This window comes from Chenopodium quinoa, unplaced genomic scaffold (assembly GCF_001683475.1).
Source record: "Chenopodium quinoa cultivar QQ74 unplaced genomic scaffold, ASM168347v1, whole genome shotgun sequence".
In the NCBI taxonomy this organism is placed as follows: domain Eukaryota; kingdom Viridiplantae; phylum Streptophyta; class Magnoliopsida; order Caryophyllales; family Amaranthaceae; genus Chenopodium; species Chenopodium quinoa.
The window spans coordinates 12,250,427-12,273,323 of NW_018742204.1; the positions used below are offsets into that span (position 1 = coordinate 12,250,427).

The window sequence follows — 22,897 nt, forward strand, 5'->3', positions numbered from 1 at the left end:
TACATAAAGATATGCTGGTCGGGGTCTGAGCAGCTTGCTTCCTAGTATCATTTTTCGCCTTATTAGCAGCCTTTTGTTTTCCTTTCTTTTCAATGCACGACGGATATCTAACATTAGTAGTACGATGTGCCTTCTTCTTGGGTAAGGGTGGATCCTTAATCCTACCTGGAGCAGATCCTTCGTAGCTTCCGTGGATTCCACTAACTGGTGTATTGTTGTTACGGATTCCCGATGCCACTGTGAATGGTGTGTTTGTCCCCTCAGTTGTTTTGCGCCACAGAAGAGGGCGTACGGAAAACTCCATGCACACCTTCATCCTCACCAGGACCGTTCTCATTCTCTCCTACAACTTGCCTTTTGGCAACTATAGCAACAACTTCATCAACTCTCAAATCCATTAGCTGCAACATTTCTGTCACAGCCTGCACTGCCTCCTTACAAGTGGAAGCCTTAAAGCAAATCGGTTCATACGTTCCCATAAGATTGTGATAATTCCTCACCTCATCAGTTGTCAATGGATCATGGTAAGCAACTTTTACCCGTGTGTGTTTCCGTTGTACATCCTTCCTCCAACGACGAAGTATATACTTCTCAGAAACTAAGATCATAAACAAGAATCATATGGCAACAAATGATTCCGTGACACTCAAAGTGTTTACAGTCACATGCAACTTCATAAGTACTGGTATTATATATAACCCGGTAGCATCTACGAATCTTTGTCACGGACTCCTTCTTTGCATGTTTAGGCTTGATCAAAATACGATCCTCAATGACAAACTCGATTTCATTAGAACCGATTTCATATTGATCTAGGCAACGAACATATAACATCTTCTTGCACTGTCCCTGAACTTCTTTGAATTTCGCATCCGTATAGCACTTTTGAAACAACACCTCGGCCGGGAAATCAGTCACTAAAGGCCTCACATACCGTTGTGTGTTCGATTCTGCCATTCTTTCGGCCTCGGCCCTTACTTGCATAGCATCACAACACCGAATCACAAAATCAGACAACGTCGTATTCATGTCAACATACCCTTTAAAGAAATGATTGAAACTCTCATAATGTTGCGTCGTTTTCATCCCGGCCCAGAATAAATGTTTCAAATACGCGGGAATCCACATAACGCTTTCCTCATAAAGCCTTATTTGAAATAACTGCAATTATTAGTTTTCCACAATAAACAACTTTAGTACTAATAACTTAGCCACACACAAATATTAACAACATAGGGAAACAAATGCTTCTGCTACCTGCAAGTACTACTTACAGTGGTACAATTAATTGACACAGTCAGGTCTCAAAATTGATAGTGGTACAAAATATTTAACCGTGGGACAAAAATATGTTAAAGTCGGTATAACAAATTAACATTGCTACACATTATTCATAATGGTATAAAAATAATACCACTGGTACAATTATACTTCTCAGTGATACGTAAATTTAACATTTGGTGCTTACTGCCGATAATGCACAACAGCAGACCATCCAAACTACTCACACCAATCCATATATTTCATCAAGAACAAGCACTTACTCAAATATTAAGATCATCAACTACACAGACCCTAAAAATGGGAACACAAAATCATAAGATTACTCAAACAACATAAATTATAAACCTTTACGAAGTGTAATAAACTAACCCTCTAGCCAACTGTTGTCCTGTAGTTTGTAATGATCAACTGCATCACACCATCGACCTTCAAATTCATCAGCATCTAAACAACCGTATATTAGGCTCTCAAAGTCATCCTTTACATCTTCGTACTCATCATGCTTCACATACCTACCAAACTTCTGAAGGATGTGCCATATGCACCACCTATGGCAAGTGTCGGTCATAGTAGAATGAACAGCATTCCTAATTGCCAGACCTTGATCTGTCAGAATCGATGTAGGGGCTTTACCGCCCATACAATGCAGCCATGTCCTCATCACCCACTCGTACGTTTTTGCGGTCTCTCGAGAGATCAATGCACAACCAAACAATATACTCTGTTCGTGGTGGTTCACACCAAGAAATACAGCAAAGGGTAAATGAAATTTGTTAGTCAAGTAAGTACTATCAAAACATACAACATCGCCAAACTCCTCATACGCAGCTCTACTCCTCGCATCAACCCATACAACATCCTGTCATGAACCATCCTTCCCAAACCTACAAAGATGAAAAAAAAAAATTGATTTTCTGCACTCATTTTGTTAAAGTACTCAATCATCCCATTTGCATCACCCTCAGTAAGTTCCAGTCTCTTTTTTTCCTCCTCAACCACTGCATTCGTCAAGTCTTTTTGAGTAAATGTCATCTTATCCACCCCATTCTGTTCCCTAGCAAAACATCCGTACAACTGGGAAACCTTCACCCTCGACTTCTTCGCTGAAACCACCTGTTTCACCAAGTGCTTATTGTTAACAACCAAAGTGTGCTTCTTGTACATGGAAACATCCTTGGACTTTCCCGGTGTAACTTTGTGACCAGTGTGCTCCAACTTTAGCCTACGAACAACCCGATTCCCTTCTGCATTCACACTAGCATACAACTCCACAAGACATCCACACTTTTTGGTTTTCCTATATGTAATTGTCTCCTCATCTTGAATCAAGCCTTCCTTCAGTGGATCAACTTTACGCTTCCTAGAAGGTCTTCCATAGCAATCACAGGTCCACTTAGCATTCCGCTGCTGCTTACAACAGTTCCCACTACCTAATTCCTTCTTCACCTTTACCTTCACCCATCCAGAAGCAGCCCTAACTATGTCAAACCCCTTTTGCCTAGCATAGCTCCAGAAATAAGTATCTAACTCATCCCAATTATCAAATACCATGCCCAAAGTTGGGGGTGGTATTTCCTCTTCCACACCGAAAACTGTTTGCACCATTTCCCTACCCTTCTTTGGTGTTACGAATGAAGAAGCTCCTCCCTCTGCCCCTTCACCATGAACATCGTTTTCACCAAGTACCTCCTCATAATCTGACCCCCCATTTCCTCCATCATCTCCTTCTCCCATTTCATCCTCCTCCTCTTCTGTAAAACCATCCCCACTCTCTACCCCCTCATCATAAACATTTACATCATCCTCTCCATCATCCTCACATCCTCACTATCTTCTCCAAATGGACCAACCTACAACACATATACATCCACAACTCATTCAACTGACTCATTATAGAACCAAACAACAACATAACAACACAAAATACCAAACAAAAACGTCATAACATGCATTCTGCCCAAATTCGAAGATCACACAACACCTAAAGCCAAAATTATAGAACAAATGTCATCACTATCATCAATTAAAATAAATTATTACCAACATTATCCTATTAATTCACCTACATTAGCCTATCATCAATTATAAAGAACAACAACAACAACAAAAACAACGATAAAAATTAAATAACAAACTTACCCACATAACAATCACAATTTGGACAATAAATACAATAATTACTCAATAATAGATTACCCACCCCTACCAATTAACCAACATAATTACTAAATTACAAAAACTCAACATAAACCCTAACCTCCTCTTACCCAAGCTTTAATTTTTAAACTCCACAATTGCTTTAGTTGATTACCTCATAAGCGAACAAACAACCCACAAAGCAAAGAAACAAACCATAACTAACCATCTCAGAGTCGAATCTCAGCTCCTTTGCGCAACCATGCCCGTCTTCTCCATCTTCCTGAATTGCTTCTGACGCCCAAAATATCTACTAGCCGGTTACTCATTCTACTAATCCACTGCTGCACTTAGGAGTTCACATTTGACAAAGAAAATTGCTTTGTTGAGCTACATTATCGCCATTGAAGACCTTCCATTTTTTTTTTCAGACATGCTTACTGACTTTTGCTTTACAGTGATAGAGTAAATAGTTTTCCCGCTTCTTTTTTCACTCCCCGTTACACATCATTCACCCCGCAATGAGGATGGCCCACTTGCATGTTAGAAAGTTCCAACAAATTGCAAAATTGCCATCCTATATGCCCCAAAATCCATAGTTGCTATGCGCCTAGACTTAACCCTAGGCTTTTACTTGGCATGTTCTAGGTGCACGTGCACATAATAACAATTGATTTCATCCACACATGATTTTTAAATTGTTGGGGAACAATGAACTATAGCCCAATTATTCTAGTTTTTTTGTTTTATATTGGGCCCTAAAAATTTTTAATATATATAAGCCAATTATGTTACCTTAATAAAAATATGCTAGATGTGGTAAAAGAGAATTGGGAAAAATGTTTTGTAGAATAATATTAATACCAAATTTATATCCCTAAGCCACATGTTAATGTTTCCTTCACTATTCTTAGAGAATGTTATATACACCCGGGTGTACGTATACCTATAAGTATTTTGTTCTCATTTTTGATGATTTTTTTTATTTAATCATCAAATGAAGAGTAAAAATTAACTTTGAATTAGTTGGGTGTAAGGTACACACGGATGTATATAACAAATTCCACTATTGTTAAGCTATTCACTAAATTTTATTAGGATTGTACCCTTAAATTATACTTCTTTAGTTTCTGTTTTAATTTTTTTATTGTTTATGAAGTTCGACAATTTATATCTTTAATTATGCATTAGTCAAAAAAATTTACTTGCATAAAGTTTCATAAACTGATAATATACATTGAAGTTAAACTAATTACATTTAAAATAATATTTCCCATTAATATCTATTTTAAAACATTTTATGTAGGAAAATTTGCTAAAAATAACAGTACATTTCACCGGTCTTCCAAGAATAGAACGACCTTTAGATTATTCCAAAATAAAACGACCTTTGACACACATATGCCAAAAATGAAACGTAACCTGTCAAAAAGGTTACTAGTGACACGTGTCACAATGTCATTAGTCAATTTTTTAAGATTTTTTAAAAAAAAAATAATAAAACCTTAAAATAAAAATTAAAAAAGCAATACTTAATATTTTATAAAATAATAATAAAAAAAAACCGAAACTTAAAAATAAAAAAAAAAAAAAAAACCTCCCTCCTTGGCAGCCACCCCCACCGTTGGGCCTCCCCATAATCGCCAGCGGCCACAGCCCCAGCACCCTACCCGGCGTCGGCGGCACCCCACCTAACCCAGACCCCGACCACCAGCTCCTACCAGTGAACCACCTTCCTCCCGTCCTAAAACCCTCCTCATTCACCTCAAAAACCCTCCTCCCTCCTCTCGAAAACGCTCCTCTCCCCACCGGTCGACGCCAAACCACCTCCACTATTCCGACGAACCAATTGCGCCCTTCCAACAACCATCTCCACCCCCTTCCCCCCTTGAATCACCACCCGAAACTTTAACCCCAAATTCTTGTGGTGGTTTTTCTTTCCCAAATCACCACCCCCCATCAAACCCCAGGATTGATTGAAGATCAGATTTGTTTCCTGAAGTTCGAGAAAGAGGGGGGGTGCTGCAAAGGGGTCGGGAAGGGGAGGAGGTTGCCGAAAAGTGGAGGGGGTGCCGGAAATGGGGTCGCGAAGGAAGGGGTGCCGAAAACAGGGTCAGGAAGGAAGGGGGTGTCAGAAAATGGTTCAGGAAAGGGAGGGTGCCTGAAATTGGGAAGGGGGTTGAGAAGATGATGGTTTCAGGTGGGTGGTCTTGGTGGGGGTGGTGGATGCCGGTGCAAGGGTGTGGGAAGAGGGGTTTTTTTTAGTTTTTAGCTTTTTTAAAAAAAATCAAAAATAAAAAATAAAAAAAACTTACAAATCATACTGGGACACGTGTCCCAGGGTTACCTGTAAAATAAGTGACCGGTTTTTTGTTTCATTTTTGGCAAATGCATATGAAAGGTGGTGTTATATTGCAATAATCAAAAGGTCGTTCTATTCTTGGAAAATCGGTGAATGATGACGTTATTTTTAGCAAATTTTCCTTTTATGTATTACTAATTGTTTTCCATACGTTCCCTAAAAAAATTGTTTTTCATATGTTCCCAAAAAGAAATTGTTTTCCATACATTCCCTACAAAAAACAATTTGTTTTCCATACGTAAAATCTAATTCGATTATTTGTTTTGTTTTGCTTTATTACTCCATTTATGAGATATAATATTTAATTCAGCTTTTTCCTAAAAGAAAAAAATGTGACAATTAAAATAACACAGCCGCATTTGACAAGTGTAACACTTAAAAAAAATAAAGAAAGTACTACCTCCGTTAATGGTTACTCATTCCGTGTTTTAATAAGTGTTACAATTTGACTTTTTGCATTATTTACATAATGATTTTGACTTTATTAATTTACTAATATATAAAAAACAAATGTTATTGTATAATACATTGTGAGAGTGAGGGATAGCTCAAGTGGTTCGAGCTTCCCTCCCGATTTCGGGAAATCCTGGGATCGATTCTCACCCCCACCATTATGGCTATCTAAACACCAAAAAAATAATACATTGTTGGATTTGTTATAATGTATACTTTCATAATATCAATTTTCCTATGATTTAATTAACATATAATTAGATAAATTAATAGTCAAAGTCGTATCTCGGCATGCGTGTTTGATCAAAGTGGGACACTTATTAAAACAGAGGGAGTATATGCAACTTTGGAATTTTTATGTCTCACAAATAATACACAAAGTTGCATAAGTTTTTCTCCCTTTCATTCAATCTATATACATTCACTAGATTAGACTGTATAAATAACAAACTAATTTCCTATATGACCAAACCTCGATTGTTGAAGGTCTTCATTTCACCAAGATCACTACGCCAGATCGAGTTACAATTTCTTCTAGAGAGCTCAAGTATCCAGCAGCAATACTCATGCCAAAAAGCAGCAGATTCTCTCTAGATGGATACAGAAACACCGAAATTCCGTATCAGTTCAACGAAACAAAAGGAAAATATAACACTCGTACATACGATGCAGGGTATTAGGGTGAGGATAGGGTTGAGCAAAAACAATCCTTGGGAAGGGAGAACAATCGCTTGAGGCTAGGTGACGACACTTGAACATCTCTCATGACGCGATCATCCAATTTAAAGACACGAGGGACATAGTACCCGATTTTAGCATCATAATATCTCACAAGCCTATGTGAAAACGCTGCATCCCTAGCAGATAAACGATCAATGAAATATATGCAATTTCCCTCACAACTGGGGAAATCATTAATCGAAACAGAGAAACAAACATCTTCTCCTAGAACAAAAACTCGATCATTCAACGAAGTAACCTGAACCCAAATCCCCCATTTGTCATCCAACTTATATACCTTCATATCTACCTTCTCAGTTCCACTATCAATAAGCTCTCCAAATTCATCAAATTCCGTCCACAAACGACTATATGTTTCAACAACATACAATTGCCCTTCAGATTCAACTAAGTTCTTCTGCTGCCCCGACGAATTAAGCCGGGGCAAATATTTAACAACATTCATAGACTTATCAATCCAATACACATTCCCATTTTTGTCCATCACATAAACTTCACCCTGACATAATACTATATCAGTATACAGAATTTTCGGATTTTTACTTAAATTGGTCCAATTATCATCCCAAAAAACCCTAAACCCTAATTTCACATAATCATAAATAGCAACAATCCCAACCCCACGAAACAAAACAGCTTTCTTCACATTCAATTCACCATAATCAATACTCGAATCAAAATGCAAACCTTCCCCCAATTCAATCAACCGACAATCCAACAAATTCAGACTCTTACCACAAATGAACTCTGCTTTAGGAATAGTTAAAGGGTTCAACACCTTGAACCCACCTTGGGTGGTTTCAATAAGCTTAACCAAACAACTACGACGATTATGTTCAAGACGACAAACAATGAAAGGAAATGTGAAATCATTGATATACGAAGAAGGAGAGAGAGAAATGGCGGACCTCCATGAAGAACAAACAGCTCTGAAACGGAAAACGTCGATTCGAGAATTGAGATGTTCTCCAATTTTTTCGAGTAATTCTGTTGGAAGATCTGCCCAGTTTCTTGCGTTGTTGGTGGAATTGCAACGGTTGATTTTGCGGTGGTTGTTTATGGTGGTTTTCGGCATTGAGGGTTTGTGGTATTTGGCATGTATTTTGGTTTTGGTAATGGTGGCAATTGTTTGAGGTGGTGACACTATCTAGTTTCTACGGTTGGTTTTTTTGAATTGGAGATGAGAAAATCGAAAGGGGGGACTTGTATTTATAGAGCTAAATGATGAACCTTTATGGGCTTTTATTTGTTGCTTGGAATTTGTTTGGGCTTAGGAATAATAGAGATAATTGGGCTTATTATTAACTAAATTATCCTTTTTCATCTTTTCCATTTTGAATGTAAGTATTCGTTCAGATTAGCGTAAATTCAATAATATTACATAATCAATTGAACCAATTTTTGAATGTAAGTATTCGTTCAGATTAGCGTAAATTCAATACATTACATAATCAATTGAACCAATAGTGATACAACATCTACAAAATCAATTGAATTTATCAAATACTTAATCAATTTTAATCAAATGAATACAAAGTGAAAAGCCAGTACATACATGAAATAATGTAACAGTAATGTCCCAATAATTTAATGAATTAAGGTTAAAATGTTTGATAATCAATGTAAAACATGGATAGAGATATCAATTCATGTGATTCGGATCTAGTTGTGTCGGATTAGGTCGGTCTAGTACGATTTTATTCTATGTTAAATATTTTTTTTTTATACAAGCTAAAATCTAAATCGGGTTACTTTCGAATAGGATTATTAGGTGAGTGAGTGAGTAAGGGATACATCTAGCATAGACAAACCTACCGAAAAAAATTATATATACATTGTGCTATGTATCAAATAAAATAAAACTAATTGCACCAAAAATAAATAAAACTAAGGATGTGCATTATACATTTATACAGAGTACTACATATTACTCCCTTCTTCTTTGAATTTTCGCCCCATTGCTAAATTAATAATCAAACTTTTAAACTTTTATGATTATAATTGTCATTGATTTATAAAAGATAATATAGATATGTGAGATTTTATTACAAATATCTTATTGTATATTTCAAATTTTAATAATTTGTACACACAAGAAAATAGAGATATAATTATTTTAAGATGCATTTTAGACACGGTAAAAAAAAAAAGTACTAAAAAAAAAAAGAAAAAAAAGAAAGTACATTGTACGTGATTAATAGCCAAAAAGTAAAAAACCAATACTAGTAAAACACTAAAACAACTACGGAGTACTAATTTATGTGGTCATGTAGCCGTGAACTATAGTACTATACACGATCGTTGACTCGCTGACTTCTCTAATCTATAATTATGCAATATGCCATGGAGTAATTGGTACTAGATCCATTGGTTAGCCATTATCCCAATTAATCTCTCTCAAAAAACAAAGCTAAACATAGAAATGAGCAACTCCTCCAACATAATCGGTAACAAATGGGAGGATCTCCCAAACGAAATCCTCGAAATCATTGCAAAACACCTTCAATCTCGCATCGACGTCTTCCGATTTCGCGCCATCTCCACTTCATGGCGATCCATCGTTCCACTCTCCTATCGTCAAACTCAATCATCCCTCACTCTTCCGCCGCCGTTTACGGCCACCGCCGTCTTATCTCCCGTCACAATCTGCCGCCTCGAACACTACTCCGGCGGCACCGCCGTCTTGATGAAGGTGGTTGAATCAATATCCGGCGAATTACAGCTCCTCAACCCGCTCTCGACCAAAACATTTAAGGGTAATAGTAGTGTTTGCAGGACGATTAACTTGGTAGATTTTCGGTTGATTGAGTTACATAGAGGTTCTCGTTTGATATTTGATTCAATTCCCACGAATTTTTATGTGAAGAAAGTGGTTTTGTTTTATGATTTTGGAATTTTGGCATTGTTTGATTTGGGGGGTTTAAGCCTATTAAGTTTCTGGGGATTTGGGGATGAAGAATGGACGAATTTGGGTAATGAAGGGGATTGTTATGATGATGTTATGAGTTATAACAATCAATTTTATGTGATTAATAATTTGGGGATTGTGTATTGGATTGATAAATGTAGGAATCTTGTTCAATATTCACCTCCACTTTGTGGATTTGGACACCTGAAAAATCTAGTTGTATCTGAAGGGCAGTTTTATGTTGTTGATTCTTATATGGAGGAGGATGCAGCACGAATGCAAGCGGCTATGTTTGAGGAGCTGGGTGTACGAGGCCGTTGTCGGACAGTGGATATGAAGGTGTATAAGCTGGATGAAGAATGGGGTACTTGGGTTGATGTGAAATCGTTAGAGGATCGAGTTTTCGTGCTAGGTAAAGAAGTTTGTGTTTCGGTTAGTGTTAAGGATTTCCCGGGTTGCCAAGGGAATTGCATATACTTTGTTGATGCTTCGGATACTAAGACGGAATTTCAAACTTTAGGAGAGACCGTCAAACGATTTGTTGGTCGTGTATTTCGGTTTGACAATGGGAGTGTAAGGGCGGTCGAGTGTCTCCCTGCCTATAAGAAGTTCTCTCCTCATATGAATTGGCCCTTGGCTATTTCATCTTCCCGTGATAATATTGCTGTGTAATTGTTGTTTCTCAACATGGGGCAATTTGGTTGTTTTAAGTTACAAGTTCTGAGATTCCTATCACTTTAGTATTGTTTTTCAAGTATGCATTCCGTACTCATTTTATTTTGAATTTGTCTCTTGTATTTTAATGTTATGTACTCCGTACCTTGTAAATTTTGTGTATCATCTATTGTTGCAATTGTTACAAAACAAAGAGCTTGTAATTTTGGATTTGGATTTGAGTTTCAAATTCTAAAATTTGAAACTTTCATAGTTTTATTAAATTCCTTTCTTAAAAAGCCTAGAGGCTAGAAGTGATTGTCAATGGCTACGTATGTGTAGCTAGGGATGACAATCTAGTCCGAATTCGCACCTAATCCGATTCGATCCGAAAAAAACAATCTGAACCGAATCCGAGAAATAATTATCCGAATTCGACCCCGTTTAAAAAATCTAACTCCGAGTCAAAGGAGGGTCGGAGTTGGAGTCTACTTAGAATCAGACTTATTCGATCCGACTCCTAATTTTTCATGTACTTACATATTTTTTATCATTCAATTTATGAATTTATTAGTCTTTAAAGTTGATTATATATTGATTGTTATTGGTAATTGGGTCAAAATTACTTTTAAAGTCAAAGTCGGAGTCAGAGTCGGAGTCGGAGTCGGAGTCGGATTGGCATGGATGAAGGAAATTTAAGTCAGAGTCGGAGTCAGCGTCGGAATCGGATTTACATGGAGTCGGATGATGGAAATTTAAGTCGGATTCTTAGAGTCGGAGGCGGAGGCAAATAAAAAAATTCGACAGTTTGTAGGGTCAGAGTCGGATTTTGCATAATCCGATCTGAATCCGACCCATTGTCATACATATGTGTAACCTTTGCTCCCAAAATTGCTAGCTACCTCCTCCCTTTGCACATTTCTTTACCTCTATTACCACTGTTGTAATTCTTTACTTTTTAGCTGTTATTAATAGTTACTCCGTATAAATTATGGCATGGATGATTTCCAAATTCATCTCACTCTAAATTCTAAAACCATAATATCTTCAATGAACAATCAGTAAAACATGGGAAGATCTCCCAAATAAAATCCTCAAAATCATAGCAAAACACCTTCAATCTCGCATCGACATTTTCCAATTCGAAGCCGTCTCCACCTCATGGCGCTCTGCCGTTTCTCTCCCCAACCGTCACAATTTAAAATCTCTTAAAACTATTTGGCAGCCACGACCGGCCACTTCCATCCCTGTTCCCGTCACAATCTACCGCCTCCAACACCACACCAGTGGAGCCGCCGTCTTGGTGAAGGTGGTTGAATATATTCGTGGCACATTAATGCTATGTTTGGATAACAAATTAGAAGGGAAATGGAAGGGAGGGAAATAAGAGGAAGGGGAAGGAAGGGAAAGTGGAGGAAATAATGAGCTCCATTCTCCCTTTAAATCTCTCCAATTTTGAAGGGATGGTCTTTATTAAAGGAGGAGGGAAAATGGATCCCTTCCTCCCCTTCCCTCCCCCAACATATTATCCAAACAAGGAAGCTTGTCTCCTCCCTTTCCCTTCCCTTCCTTTCCTTCCATTTTTTGTTATCCAAACATAGCCTAAAGCTCGTCAATCCACTCTCTGATTTCCCAAGACAATTTCAGGGTAACTACTTTTATTCTCGTAAGACGACTAACTAACTTGACTTTCAGTTGATTGAAATCGAAAGAGGTTATCATTTAGCAGATACAAAGAAACTCAAGAAAGTAGTCTTGTTTTATGATTTAGGATTGTTGGCATTGTTTGATTTAGGGAAATTGAGGTTTAGGGAATTTGGGGTTGAAGAATGGACTGATTTGGGTAATCAAGAAAATTACGGATCTTTTATCAAAATGACTAATTTTACAAAAGTATTTACCAAAATGGCTAATTATAAATTTTAATTCCCAAAGTAGCTAATTTATTAACTTAGAAGGAAATTATCTATTTCTTACATTCCTTTGTACCGGTTTGGTTCATATTATGAGTTTTTTTTTTTATTAAAAAAATACATTTTTTTTAAATTTTGGTTTTTTTTTTTTAAAAAAAAAATTGGAATTTTGTTTTTCTATGGGAAATCTAATGGCATAGTTTAAAATATCCCATTAATTTGAACAAGAACATTCAACATAATATGTTTGCAACAATTCTCAATTTTTAAAAAATTTACACAAAATAAACAATCACTCAAAAAAAATGATCCAAACTTCCAATCGACAAATTAAAAAAAAAAAAAAAAAAAAAAAAAAAAAAAAAAAAAGTAAAGATAGAAATATATTAAGGTCTAAAAGCCCAAAGTTTCGAATGCATTTACAGGGAGAAAATATGTCTTAGAATAAGATAAAAGCCTAAAATTTAGAAAGCAAGTACGAACAATCAAGTCTTGATTATAAATAACTAGAGTTATAAAACTGTTGGCCATAGAATCCTTTTATTTGCTCCAGAAAAGATGAATAATACGTAATTTCCCTTATCGTGGTATAATTTGCTATAGTCTTGATAGAACATTACTACTTGAAATTTCAAAATTTTGTGATTAATATGATCTAGAAGAAAAATTAGGCCTCTTTTATTTTATCAAAATTAGAATTTTGCCAATGTTTGCATACTCCGTAATTTTGTACATTTCTTAAATTTTCCAACTTAAAAAATCTTTTTGAAAATTAAGAAAAACCAAAAAAAATAAAAATAATAATAAAAAAATAAAGTGAACCAAACAAGTTCAAAGAAAAATAAGAAATAGATTAAATTACTTTCAAGTTAATAAACTAGCTATTTTGGGAATTAAATTTTATAATTAGCCGTTCTGGTAAATACTTTTATCAAACTAGCCGTTTTTATAAAAGATCTCAAAATTACTATGATGATATAAGAATCAATTTTATGTGATTAATAATTTGGAACTGTGTATTGGATTGATAAATGTAGGAATTGTTATGGGTATAAATCTACAAAGGTCAGTCAACGAGAGTCAAATGAAGTCAATGACGAAGACTCCTCTTGACGAAGGCGCAAGCTCGACGACGCATCATCAGCATTGACGGAAGACGAACTCAAGTAACAACTCCCTATTTTCTAGGAAGAGATAAGTGAAGACTTAGTCCAAGCTTAGCCAGATCAGTCCGTTCGAATTCAAAACAGAAGAAGAACATTTTCAGCAACTAAAGTCTGAAAATCATGGGCACGATTCTATCTCCTTGCAACGACTAGAAATTAACCTAGCAATCGTCTATATAAGAGGCAAAGCAACCGTCAGCAAAGGACAGTTCCATCTAGCAATATACATACTACGATCCTTATTGTAATCCCTGATTATTATCTTTTGCATAGTGAAAGTTTGGTAGATCCTCATTCTACCCGCGGTTTTTACCTTCATTGGGTTTTCCGCGTCACCAATTCCTCGTGTTATTTATTCCCTTTCTCATCTTGTTTTACTTTTGATTTTTCTTAGTTGATCCGTAGCCTAGATTTTGATATTCAATCCCACTTAACAAAAATTAGCATAAACAATTTGGCACCCACCGTGGGGCTACAACTAGGTAAAATCTAAAAACCCCCCGTTAACCCTTCAATATGTCGGCTGACGAAATGACCCCAGAACAGCTAAAAGCTGCTTATGAGATAATTCAAGCTGACCTCGAAGCAGCTAGGGAATCCAACGAGCGTCTCAGCAAGGAAAAGGAAGCGTCAGAATCTGATGCAGCTACTCTCAGTCAGCAATTGGAGTCCGCCTAGAGCAATCGTCGTCGCCAGCCAAGGCAGTTAGATCTGATCCCCAGGATGCCGCCGCTGGATGTCATTGAATCTCCACATGACACTGATACCGAGTCCAGTGACGGAGATATGAATTTGGATCCTCCAATCAGGAATGCCAGGCAAAAGATTATTCGGACTTCAGGAGACGACCAAGGCAACCCACGGCCGGACCAAACGGAAATCCTGCTCCAAAGGTTGACTGCCTTAGAAAAGCAGAACTCCAGGGTGCTGTCGATGATGAAGAAGATGCCCGGCGTGCCGATCCCCGTTCAGCGAGAAGCTCCAGATGGATTCGCAGCGACCCCCTTTTGCGACGAGCTGGCCTTGGCCCGGATTCCTAGAAGGTTGTCGCTCCCGACGTTCACATCGCTATATGATGGAACAACCTGTCCCGAGCAGCATGTCGAGTACTACAAGCAGCGGATGTGGCAAGCTTCGATCCCGTTCGAGTGCTGGGAGACATGCATGTGCAAATCGTTTGGCGCGACGCTGACAGGCCCCGCCCTCAAGTGGCTCGGCAAACTTGAACCAGGTAGTATAACTAGTTTTGCTATGTTAGTTAACAAATTCTATTCCCATTTTGAAAGTAGCAGGCAGTTCGACAAGAAGACGAGCGATCTATATCGGATCGTCCAAGGTCCCAAGGAGACCATCAGAACTTATTGGTCTCGATTCAACAAGGAGAAAGTCTCAATCAAAAATGTCGACAATAGGACTGCCATTGAAGCCTTCCTCCGCGGATTGCATACGGACTCGGACCTGTACAAAGATATGGTCAAGTATCCCTGCTCAACATTTGAAGAGGTGCAGACCAGAGCCGTGGCTCAAATGCGCTTCGACGAGGATATCGCCAATCGCAGCTCCTACCCGAGTTCCAGAAGTTCGACCGATCGGAAGGCCCCAAGAAACCCAAGGGGATCATGGCGACATCAGCCTTACGAGGCATCAGGTAGATCACGCTCTGTTAATGCCGTGCAGGTCGAAGATATCCTCGACGCCTCGCAATACCCCGAAATATCGGAGTATGGCTTCGACGTGAATATCGTAGTAGTGGTAAAAGAGTTGGAGCCCCTGGGAAGTAAAGTGTGCTGGCCGCCGAAGAGCAACAAGCCAGAGTCGGAGAAAGATATGAGCAAATGGTGCGAGTTTCATAGCGATCATAGCCATAAGCCGGAAGACTGCTATGCCCTGCGAAGAGAGGTCGCCTTCCAGTTGAAGAGAGGCAACCTCAAGCATCTATTAGGGAAAAAGAAAAGCAATGACGCAAGTCGCCATCAGCCAGAAGCAACGACAGCCGGACCTCTGAAGCCTCCTGTACCCAAGGTAATAGTTAATGTTATCACTGGTGGTTCCGATATTTGTGGGCTAACCTATTCTGCAGCAAAAAGAATCGCAAAGTCGATGATAGATAATGCAGATGTCCCGGAAGAAATCAGAGACCCCCTGGAAAAGAAGCTGGAGGCAATGTCAATTACCTTCGATGATGACGACGTCAACAACATCAATAGAGAGCATGAGGACTCTTTGGTAATTTCTTTGGTCGTCGGGAATTGTCTGCTTCGAAGGGTGCTGGTCGATGGAGGAAGCTCCGCAAATGTCCTGTTCAGAAGAGCCATGGAAGACATGGGGTTGAAAGATAGGGACATCACCAGAAGGTCGACGACTCTAGTCGGTTTCAGTGGAGAAAGCATGTCAACTCTCGGAGATATAACCCTTCCAACCTATGCAGGAGGCCTAAACCCTCAAACCAAATTCAACATCGTTGATTGCCCGTCAGCCTATAATGCCATACTAGGACGACCCTGGATCCACCGATTGAAAGTCATTCCTTCCACCTACCACCAATCAATCAAATTTCCCACCCCCTGGGGAGTCCAAGAAATTAAAGGAGAACCCCGTGAAGCCAAACACTGCTACAAAACAATCCTTAAACCAATCATGAGAACCGCATAGCAATTACAGCATGGCCCGACACCAGACAATCCCAAAGACCTCGAAATTGACGAGATACCTTTAGATCCCAAAAAGCCAGATCAAACCGTCTGTGTCGGAGCCAACTTAACACCTGAACTCAAAAATTCCATCCTAGCCTTTCTCCAAGAGAACAAAGATTGTTTCGCCTGGTCTCACAAGGACATGACTGGTATAGACCCGAGCATCATCTCGCATAAGCTGAACGTCGACCCAAATCATAAGCCCGTCAAGCAGAAGCGTCGGAAGTTTGCTCCGGAGCGGAATAAAATCATCAACGACGAAGTGCAGCAGCTGATCGACACTGGAAAGATAAGAGAAGTTAAGTATCCAGATTGGCTCGCAAATGTTGTCGTCGTCATTAAAAAGAACGGCAAATGGAGAGTGTGCATCGACTTCACCGATCTCAACAAAGCATGCCCTAAAGATCCGTTCCCGCTCCCGCACATCGACGCCATGGTAGACGCGACGGCAGGTCACGAGCTCTTAACATTCATGGACGCCTACTCCGGATACAACCAGATCCTAATGCATCCCGACGATCAGGAGAAGACGGCATTCATGACCGACAAAGGTATATATTGCTATAAAGTCATGCCATTCGGACTAAAAAATGCAGGTTCGACGTACCAGAGGTTAGTCAACAGGATGTTCAAAGACCAGCTAAGAGATACAATGGAGGTATACATCGACGATATGCTGGTGAAATCTAAGAAGTCGAAGGACCACGTCGATCACCTCCGTCAGACCTTTGAGGTATTGCGAAAATATGGTATGAAACTTAACCCTACTAAATGCTCGTTTGGGGTGTCTGCTGGAAAATTTTTGGGCTACGTAGTAACACAAAGGGGAATTGAGGCTAGCCGTGACCAATTCAGAGCCCTAATAAATATTCAATCCCCCCAAAATGTTAAAGAAACCCAGAAATTAACAGGACGAGTGGCAGCATTAAATCGCTTCATCTCTCGATCGTCAGATAAATGTCATCTATTTTACAAAGTTTTGAGAAAAAATAAAGGTTTTGAATGGACTGACGATCATGAGAAAGCTCTGTAAGATTTAAAGAAATACCTAATGACGCCACCCCTCCTGTCGAAACCCAAAACTAACGAACCTTTGCAGCTTTATATCGCCGTCAGCGCTGTGGCTGTCAGCGCAGTCCTGACGAGAGAAGACGACGAAGCTGGGCAGCTCCCGGTTTACTATGTAAGTAAAACCCTACTCCCAGCCGAGGTAAGATATACGTCCCTAGAAAAATTATCCCTCGCTTTAATCACTGCTGTTAAAAAGCTAAGGCATTATTTTGAAACCCACCACGTAGTGGTGATGACTAATTATCCGCTTAAGTCTGTTTTAAGAAAACCAGATCTGACAGGATGTCTGGGCAAGTGGAGCATTTCCTTGAGCACGATGGACATCGAGTACCAACCCAGAAAAGCAATAAAATCCCAAGCCCTGGCAGATTTTGTGGCTGACTTCAACCCCGACTTACAGGCCATAGCTGACAAAGAGGTAGAGGAAATCAACAACGTGCGGAGCGAAAGCAAGTGGATCTTGTTCGTCGATGGCTCGTCCAACCAACGAGGAGCTGGCCTGGGAATGGTGCTTAAGTCACCACAAGGGGACATGATAGTAAGGTCTATATCTTGTGATTTTAAAGCAACTAACAATGAAGCAGAGTATGAAGCTTTGATTGCAGGAATGGCAGTCGCAAAAGACTTAGGTGCCACAGCCTTGGATGTATACAGTGACTCCCTCCTCGTCGTCAGCCAGATAACAGGTGACTTCGCAGCAAAAGATTCCGAAATGACAGCATACCTCGACATAGCCAAAGAAAAAGCCAAACATTTCGAACCTTTCACCATCTCGCAAATCCCAAGAAATCAAAATGCCCAAGCCGACGCACTGGCAAACCTAGCCTCCGCCCTCAAAAAGACCACTTTCACAAACATCCCCTTAGTCCATTTGCAAAAGCCATTTGTATCCTTCAAAGAAATCCTACTAGTCGACGACATCAATAATGACGACGACTGGACCAAACCCATCATAGACTACTTGACCAAAGACATCCTTCTAAATGACAAGGCAGAATCACGAAAACTTAAATACAAAGCCTCCGGATACCACATCATTGACGGAGTCCTGTTCCACAAATCAGCGTCGGGGTTATCCCAAAGATGCATCCAAAAACATGAACAACAATCCATCTTTAGCCACTTGCACGATGGGATATGCAGTAGTCACGTCGGGGGGAGAAGATTAGCCAAAATCGCAAAATGACAAGGATATTTTTGGCCAACGCTTCATGAAGACGCAGTACAATACGTGACCAAATGCGACAGCTGTCAACGGTTCGCCAATACCGTCCATAAGCCGTCAGAGCCCCTCCACCAGACACTATCTCCATGGCCCTTCATGAGGTGGGGAATGGACATCGTCGGGAAGCTACCCGCAGCACCTGGACAAAGAGTCTATATGTTAGCACTAACCGATTATTTTTCTAAATGGATTGAGGCAGTTGCTTTGAAACAGGTGACGGGCAAGGAGGTCATTACATTCATATGGACTAACATTTTGCAGAAGTTTCGCATAGAGTTGAGGACGTCGACACCAAGGTACCCACAAGCCAATGGGCAGGCCGAGTCCAGCAACAAAGTCGTCATGGAAGCCATCAAGAAGAGACTAAAAGCAGCAAAAGGCAAATGGGCCGACGAGCTCCTAGCAGTCCTGTGGGCCAATCGGACGACGCCAAGAGAAGTGACGGGGCAGACGCCCTTCTCCCTTGTCTATGGGTGCGAAGCCGTTCTCCCAGTTGAAGTCGATTTCCCGACGTCAAGATTCGGTCTCATGACGGAGGAAAGAAATCAAGAGGAAATGGAAGACAACTTAGACGCAATTGAAGAATTAAGAGAGACAGCGTTAATCAGAATGGCAGCACAACAACAAATCGTCGCAAGAAGCTTCAACAAAAACGTCAAGGCCAAGACATTTCAACTAGGAGACTGGGTACTAAGGAAAGCGTTCCAGAATACAAAGAATCCGGCCGACGGAAAGCTTGTTCCCCCATGGGAAGGACCATACGAAATTACCCAAGTCATCGGCAACGGCGCTTACCGACTAACCGACCTGCAAGGTAACCCCGTTCTAAGAAGTTGGAAGGCAACTCATCTCAGAATCAAAAGCGTTCGTCGACAAAACGGTAATGTTCTAATAAAACTCTCAGCTTTTTTCATTTGTTTAAAGTTTCCATTTACGACTAAGTGTACTGACTTAAGCATCGGAGGGTCGTTGGCCGTGCCAACGGCCAACGGTACTTTAACCATGTTAGTTTTGCAGTACATCGATCGACGAGGCATATGACTAAAGGAAAAGAAAAATCTAGCCTTAACCCAACAGCAAAAGGCAAACGACGACAGACGTCATCTACACTGACATCCTTTAAAAAGGTGAGTAAAGCTGTCATTCAAGCGACAATCGAAGCACGACGAAGCCCGGGGCAAACCTGACCTTAGCGTCTGACGCCAAACACCCGACACCTGAACCATGAACCAGTCTTCAGGGTTCAGCGTCGACGCTGGGACACAAGGGGCATTGGCAAACAATGCAACGATAGGCCTAAAATCACAAAGTCTTCGACGAAGCATACTGTGTAGCTACAACATATTTTTGTATTTAAGCATCTTCCCTTGTTTAACATATTATCCTAAATTTAATAAGAGTTGGAGTTTTTTGAAATTACAAATCCTTTTTGACATGTCATATCATCTTTAACAAACAAATTTTTTATAAACTTTATATTGTGTTTTGCCTTACGTCTACAGATCGCAACTTAAGCAAATGACGAAAAGCAAAGGAATACTTAGCATATAAAACAAAGCGAACTGTCAAAGAACCACTTGCCCTCAAGTGGAACAAAAGTACAAAAGCACAAGTCATCAAACCAAAATACAAAGCAAAAGCAAATGATTGTTTAAAAGCATACAAAGCAAAAGTTTGAACCATCACAGACGACGACCTTTAAGCATTAGTTCCGTCAGCGGAGAGCCCATCAACGACCTCCTTGACGATCTCATCAGCGCGGGCATTGTCATCAACGACCTCGACCTGCAACTCCTCGGCACCCCCGACAGATTGGTCGACAGCAAACGCAGGTTGGTCGTCGATAGGCTGATCTCCAGTGACGGGAAGTTGGACATCAGCTGCAGCAACAGATGAAGCAATTGTGACAGAGGGGCCAGGACCTGAATCCGCAGTCGACACCACCGCAACATCCTCTTCCAACTCGTCGAGGGTTCCGTCGTTGGCCAGAAAACGATCAATCACCTCCTGAGGACGCCACTCCGAAACCTTTCCATCCAGGAACTGCTTCATTAGCTTCGTCTTCACCTTAATATCCAATTCAGCATAGTCATCAAGCGCGTCGTCCAACTCCTTTTGCGCCGACGCTAGCTCCTCTTGCACTTTTGTTAAAGCTTCGTCCTTAGTCGCAATTACCCCAACTTTATCTTCCAACTGCTTAGCCTGCTCCTTTAGCTGGTCCTGAAACTTTTGACGCTCTTTATCCATGTCCTCTAATTGAGCCTTCAGTTGTTTTTCAAGGTCGTCCACCTTCCTCGACGCTTCATCCAAGTCCTTCTTAGTTAGATGGAAAACATTAACCGCAGTCTTGCGTTGAGCTTCACTATTCTTGGCTGCACTGTCCAACCTCTTCATCTCCTTAGCCAGGTCGATCACCCTCTCCCTCAACACCAAGGAATTTTGCAGACACTGATCAAACACGATACAAATCATAAACCCAAAAATTTAACCCCAATAGGCAAAAATCGTACTTAGTAAAAACTTACGTATAAATGAGCCGTAGCCGCCTCAGAAGCCAAATCCATGGCAGTGGTACCAGCCAGGTGTTCCCTCGATCCTGGAAATAACAGCTGGTTCAAGCCAGGAAAGAGAGAGCGACGGTCGTCCTTTCAAAGGTCTAAGAAATCTCCAGGGAAACACGCCAAGATGTCAGGGACAGTTGGTTCGTCGTCAACCTTCTGCTGCTTGCGCGGAGGGGACGGAGATAAGGTAATAGTGCCGAACTCGTCGACGGTCCTCTGAGTCGCCGGAGTCTGAACGGGCTCCGCTTTCTCCGCCACCTCCGACGGTCGTTTCTCTTGGGGGTTCAAGCCACACTTCCTCCTCATTTGCAAATCGTCTTTTTGCTGAGTTAAGCTCCGACCTCGACGAACGCCTTGAGAAGCCAACTTTGACAAAGCATTAGACATGGTAAACCCCAAATCAACGACATAATGACGAAGCAACGAAAATCTCACTACAATAAATAAAAACTTACGAGTTGACATTGTCTCTTCGGAGTCTTCTGCTTGTTTTGATGTGCTCACTGGAGTACTCTGCCCTTGCCCCGCTTGATCGCCCGTCGACTTCTTCTTTCTCACAAACGTTCTTGCTGAAGGACTGATGGCAAGGAATTCTTTTACCTTTGACGAAGAGGTCTCCGATGACTCAAGAAAGCCCAAGTCCAGTTATGCATAATTAGAGAAAAGATCAAACCATTTAGCCAAAATTAAGCTAGAGGAACAAGAATACCATGAAAATACTTACCCTTCATCGGCCATCCTGCCGTCAACCACAGTCCGTCATTACCCAACGACACCCTCTTAACAAAGAGAAACCACTTCTTCTAACCCCTGTCATTAACATCAGTATTCAAAACCAACCGACTTCCTTTTTTGCATAAACTGACGAAACCACTTTCAGCCATCTTAATCTCATATCCTACCGCCAAATCTTCCAAAGTAAAGGGATCCTCCCAATCTTTGGTCAACTCCACTATTACCGACAATATCCTCCAACCAGAAGGCATCAGCTGTCCAGGACTGATGCCCAAAACTTCAAAGAAAGAATGAACCAAGAGCGGGAAAGGAAATTTAATCGTTGTCTCCGCAAAAAGATATCTAAAGAAAACAACGAAATCTTCGGGACAATCCTCCACCGTTTGGCCAGGCCCCGGAATGTAGGCAAAAGTAGTGCCAGGGAAGCCCGCCATCTTGACGAAATCACTCGTCATGTTCGGAGCCATCAGCGACTTAGACTGAGACTTTGATTTTTGCTGTGAAACAATCGTTCCTCTTTTTTCAACAACTCGAATAGAAAACCTAGTTCTAATTTTGGGAATTTTGTTTGACATCGTGCTTAAATTGATTAATTCAAAGAGAAATTAAGTGAATTACCTGGTAATTGAGGATGTCGGAATTTCAAAATCGCCGCTGCACACTGTCACCAAACCGCCGGAAAAATTTCACAAGAGAAAGAGAAAGCGAAGAGAGAAGAGTAGAATGGAGTAGAAGTTTGGGGAAGCGCGAAGCGTGTTGCAGTAATTAAAGGATGAAGTGACGGTTAGAGTAAGAGAATGGGAGAAGTGGAGTAACTCCCCTGAAGAACGTGCGTAATAAAGGACGAAAACGCCCCCCCAAATAATTTGAATTTTCTACGGTTATTAGTTTTTTTAATTTTTGTTTATTTTTAGTTTTATTTTGCATTTTTATTTTTTAAAGTAATTGCCAAAAGTGTATGGTTATCCACGTTTTAGCAATTAGAGGGGCAAATT

At 40.2% G+C, this 22,897-nt stretch overlaps 5 protein-coding genes across 5 annotated transcripts; 3 read left to right on the forward strand and 2 right to left on the reverse strand.

Annotated features, from left to right (window-relative positions):
- Positions 1-1,386: 1,386 nt before the first annotated feature.
- LOC110718667 lies at positions 1,387-7,959 on the reverse strand. The gene is made up of 2 exons (XM_021897552.1): positions 7,885-7,959; positions 1,387-3,134 (listed from the first exon to the last, which is right to left on the reverse strand). Exon 2 carries the CDS (start codon positions 3,016-3,018, stop codon positions 2,062-2,064), a length of 957 nt encoding a protein of 318 aa, XP_021753244.1. The 5' UTR covers positions 3,019-3,134; positions 7,885-7,959; the 3' UTR covers positions 1,387-2,061.
- Positions 6,912-8,051, reverse strand: LOC110727328 (putative F-box protein At1g65770). Its single transcript, XM_021906922.1, has one exon. It carries the CDS (start codon positions 8,049-8,051, stop codon positions 6,912-6,914), a length of 1,140 nt encoding a protein of 379 aa, XP_021762614.1.
- A 1,245-nt stretch (positions 8,052-9,296) lies between these two features.
- Positions 9,297-10,796, forward strand: LOC110718676 (putative F-box protein At1g65770). Its single transcript, XM_021897563.1, has one exon. It carries the CDS (start codon positions 9,399-9,401, stop codon positions 10,554-10,556), a length of 1,158 nt encoding a protein of 385 aa, XP_021753255.1. The 5' UTR covers positions 9,297-9,398; the 3' UTR covers positions 10,557-10,796.
- A 3,544-nt stretch (positions 10,797-14,340) lies between these two features.
- Positions 14,341-16,269, forward strand: LOC110727411. The gene has a single exon (XM_021907001.1). The coding sequence runs from the start codon at positions 14,341-14,343 to the stop codon at positions 16,267-16,269; it is 1,929 nt and encodes a 642-aa protein (XP_021762693.1).
- A 1,092-nt stretch (positions 16,270-17,361) lies between these two features.
- LOC110727596 lies at positions 17,362-18,567 on the forward strand. Its single transcript, XM_021907204.1, has one exon. The coding sequence runs from the start codon at positions 17,362-17,364 to the stop codon at positions 18,565-18,567; it is 1,206 nt and encodes a 401-aa protein (XP_021762896.1).
- Positions 18,568-22,897: the final 4,330 nt, after the last annotated feature.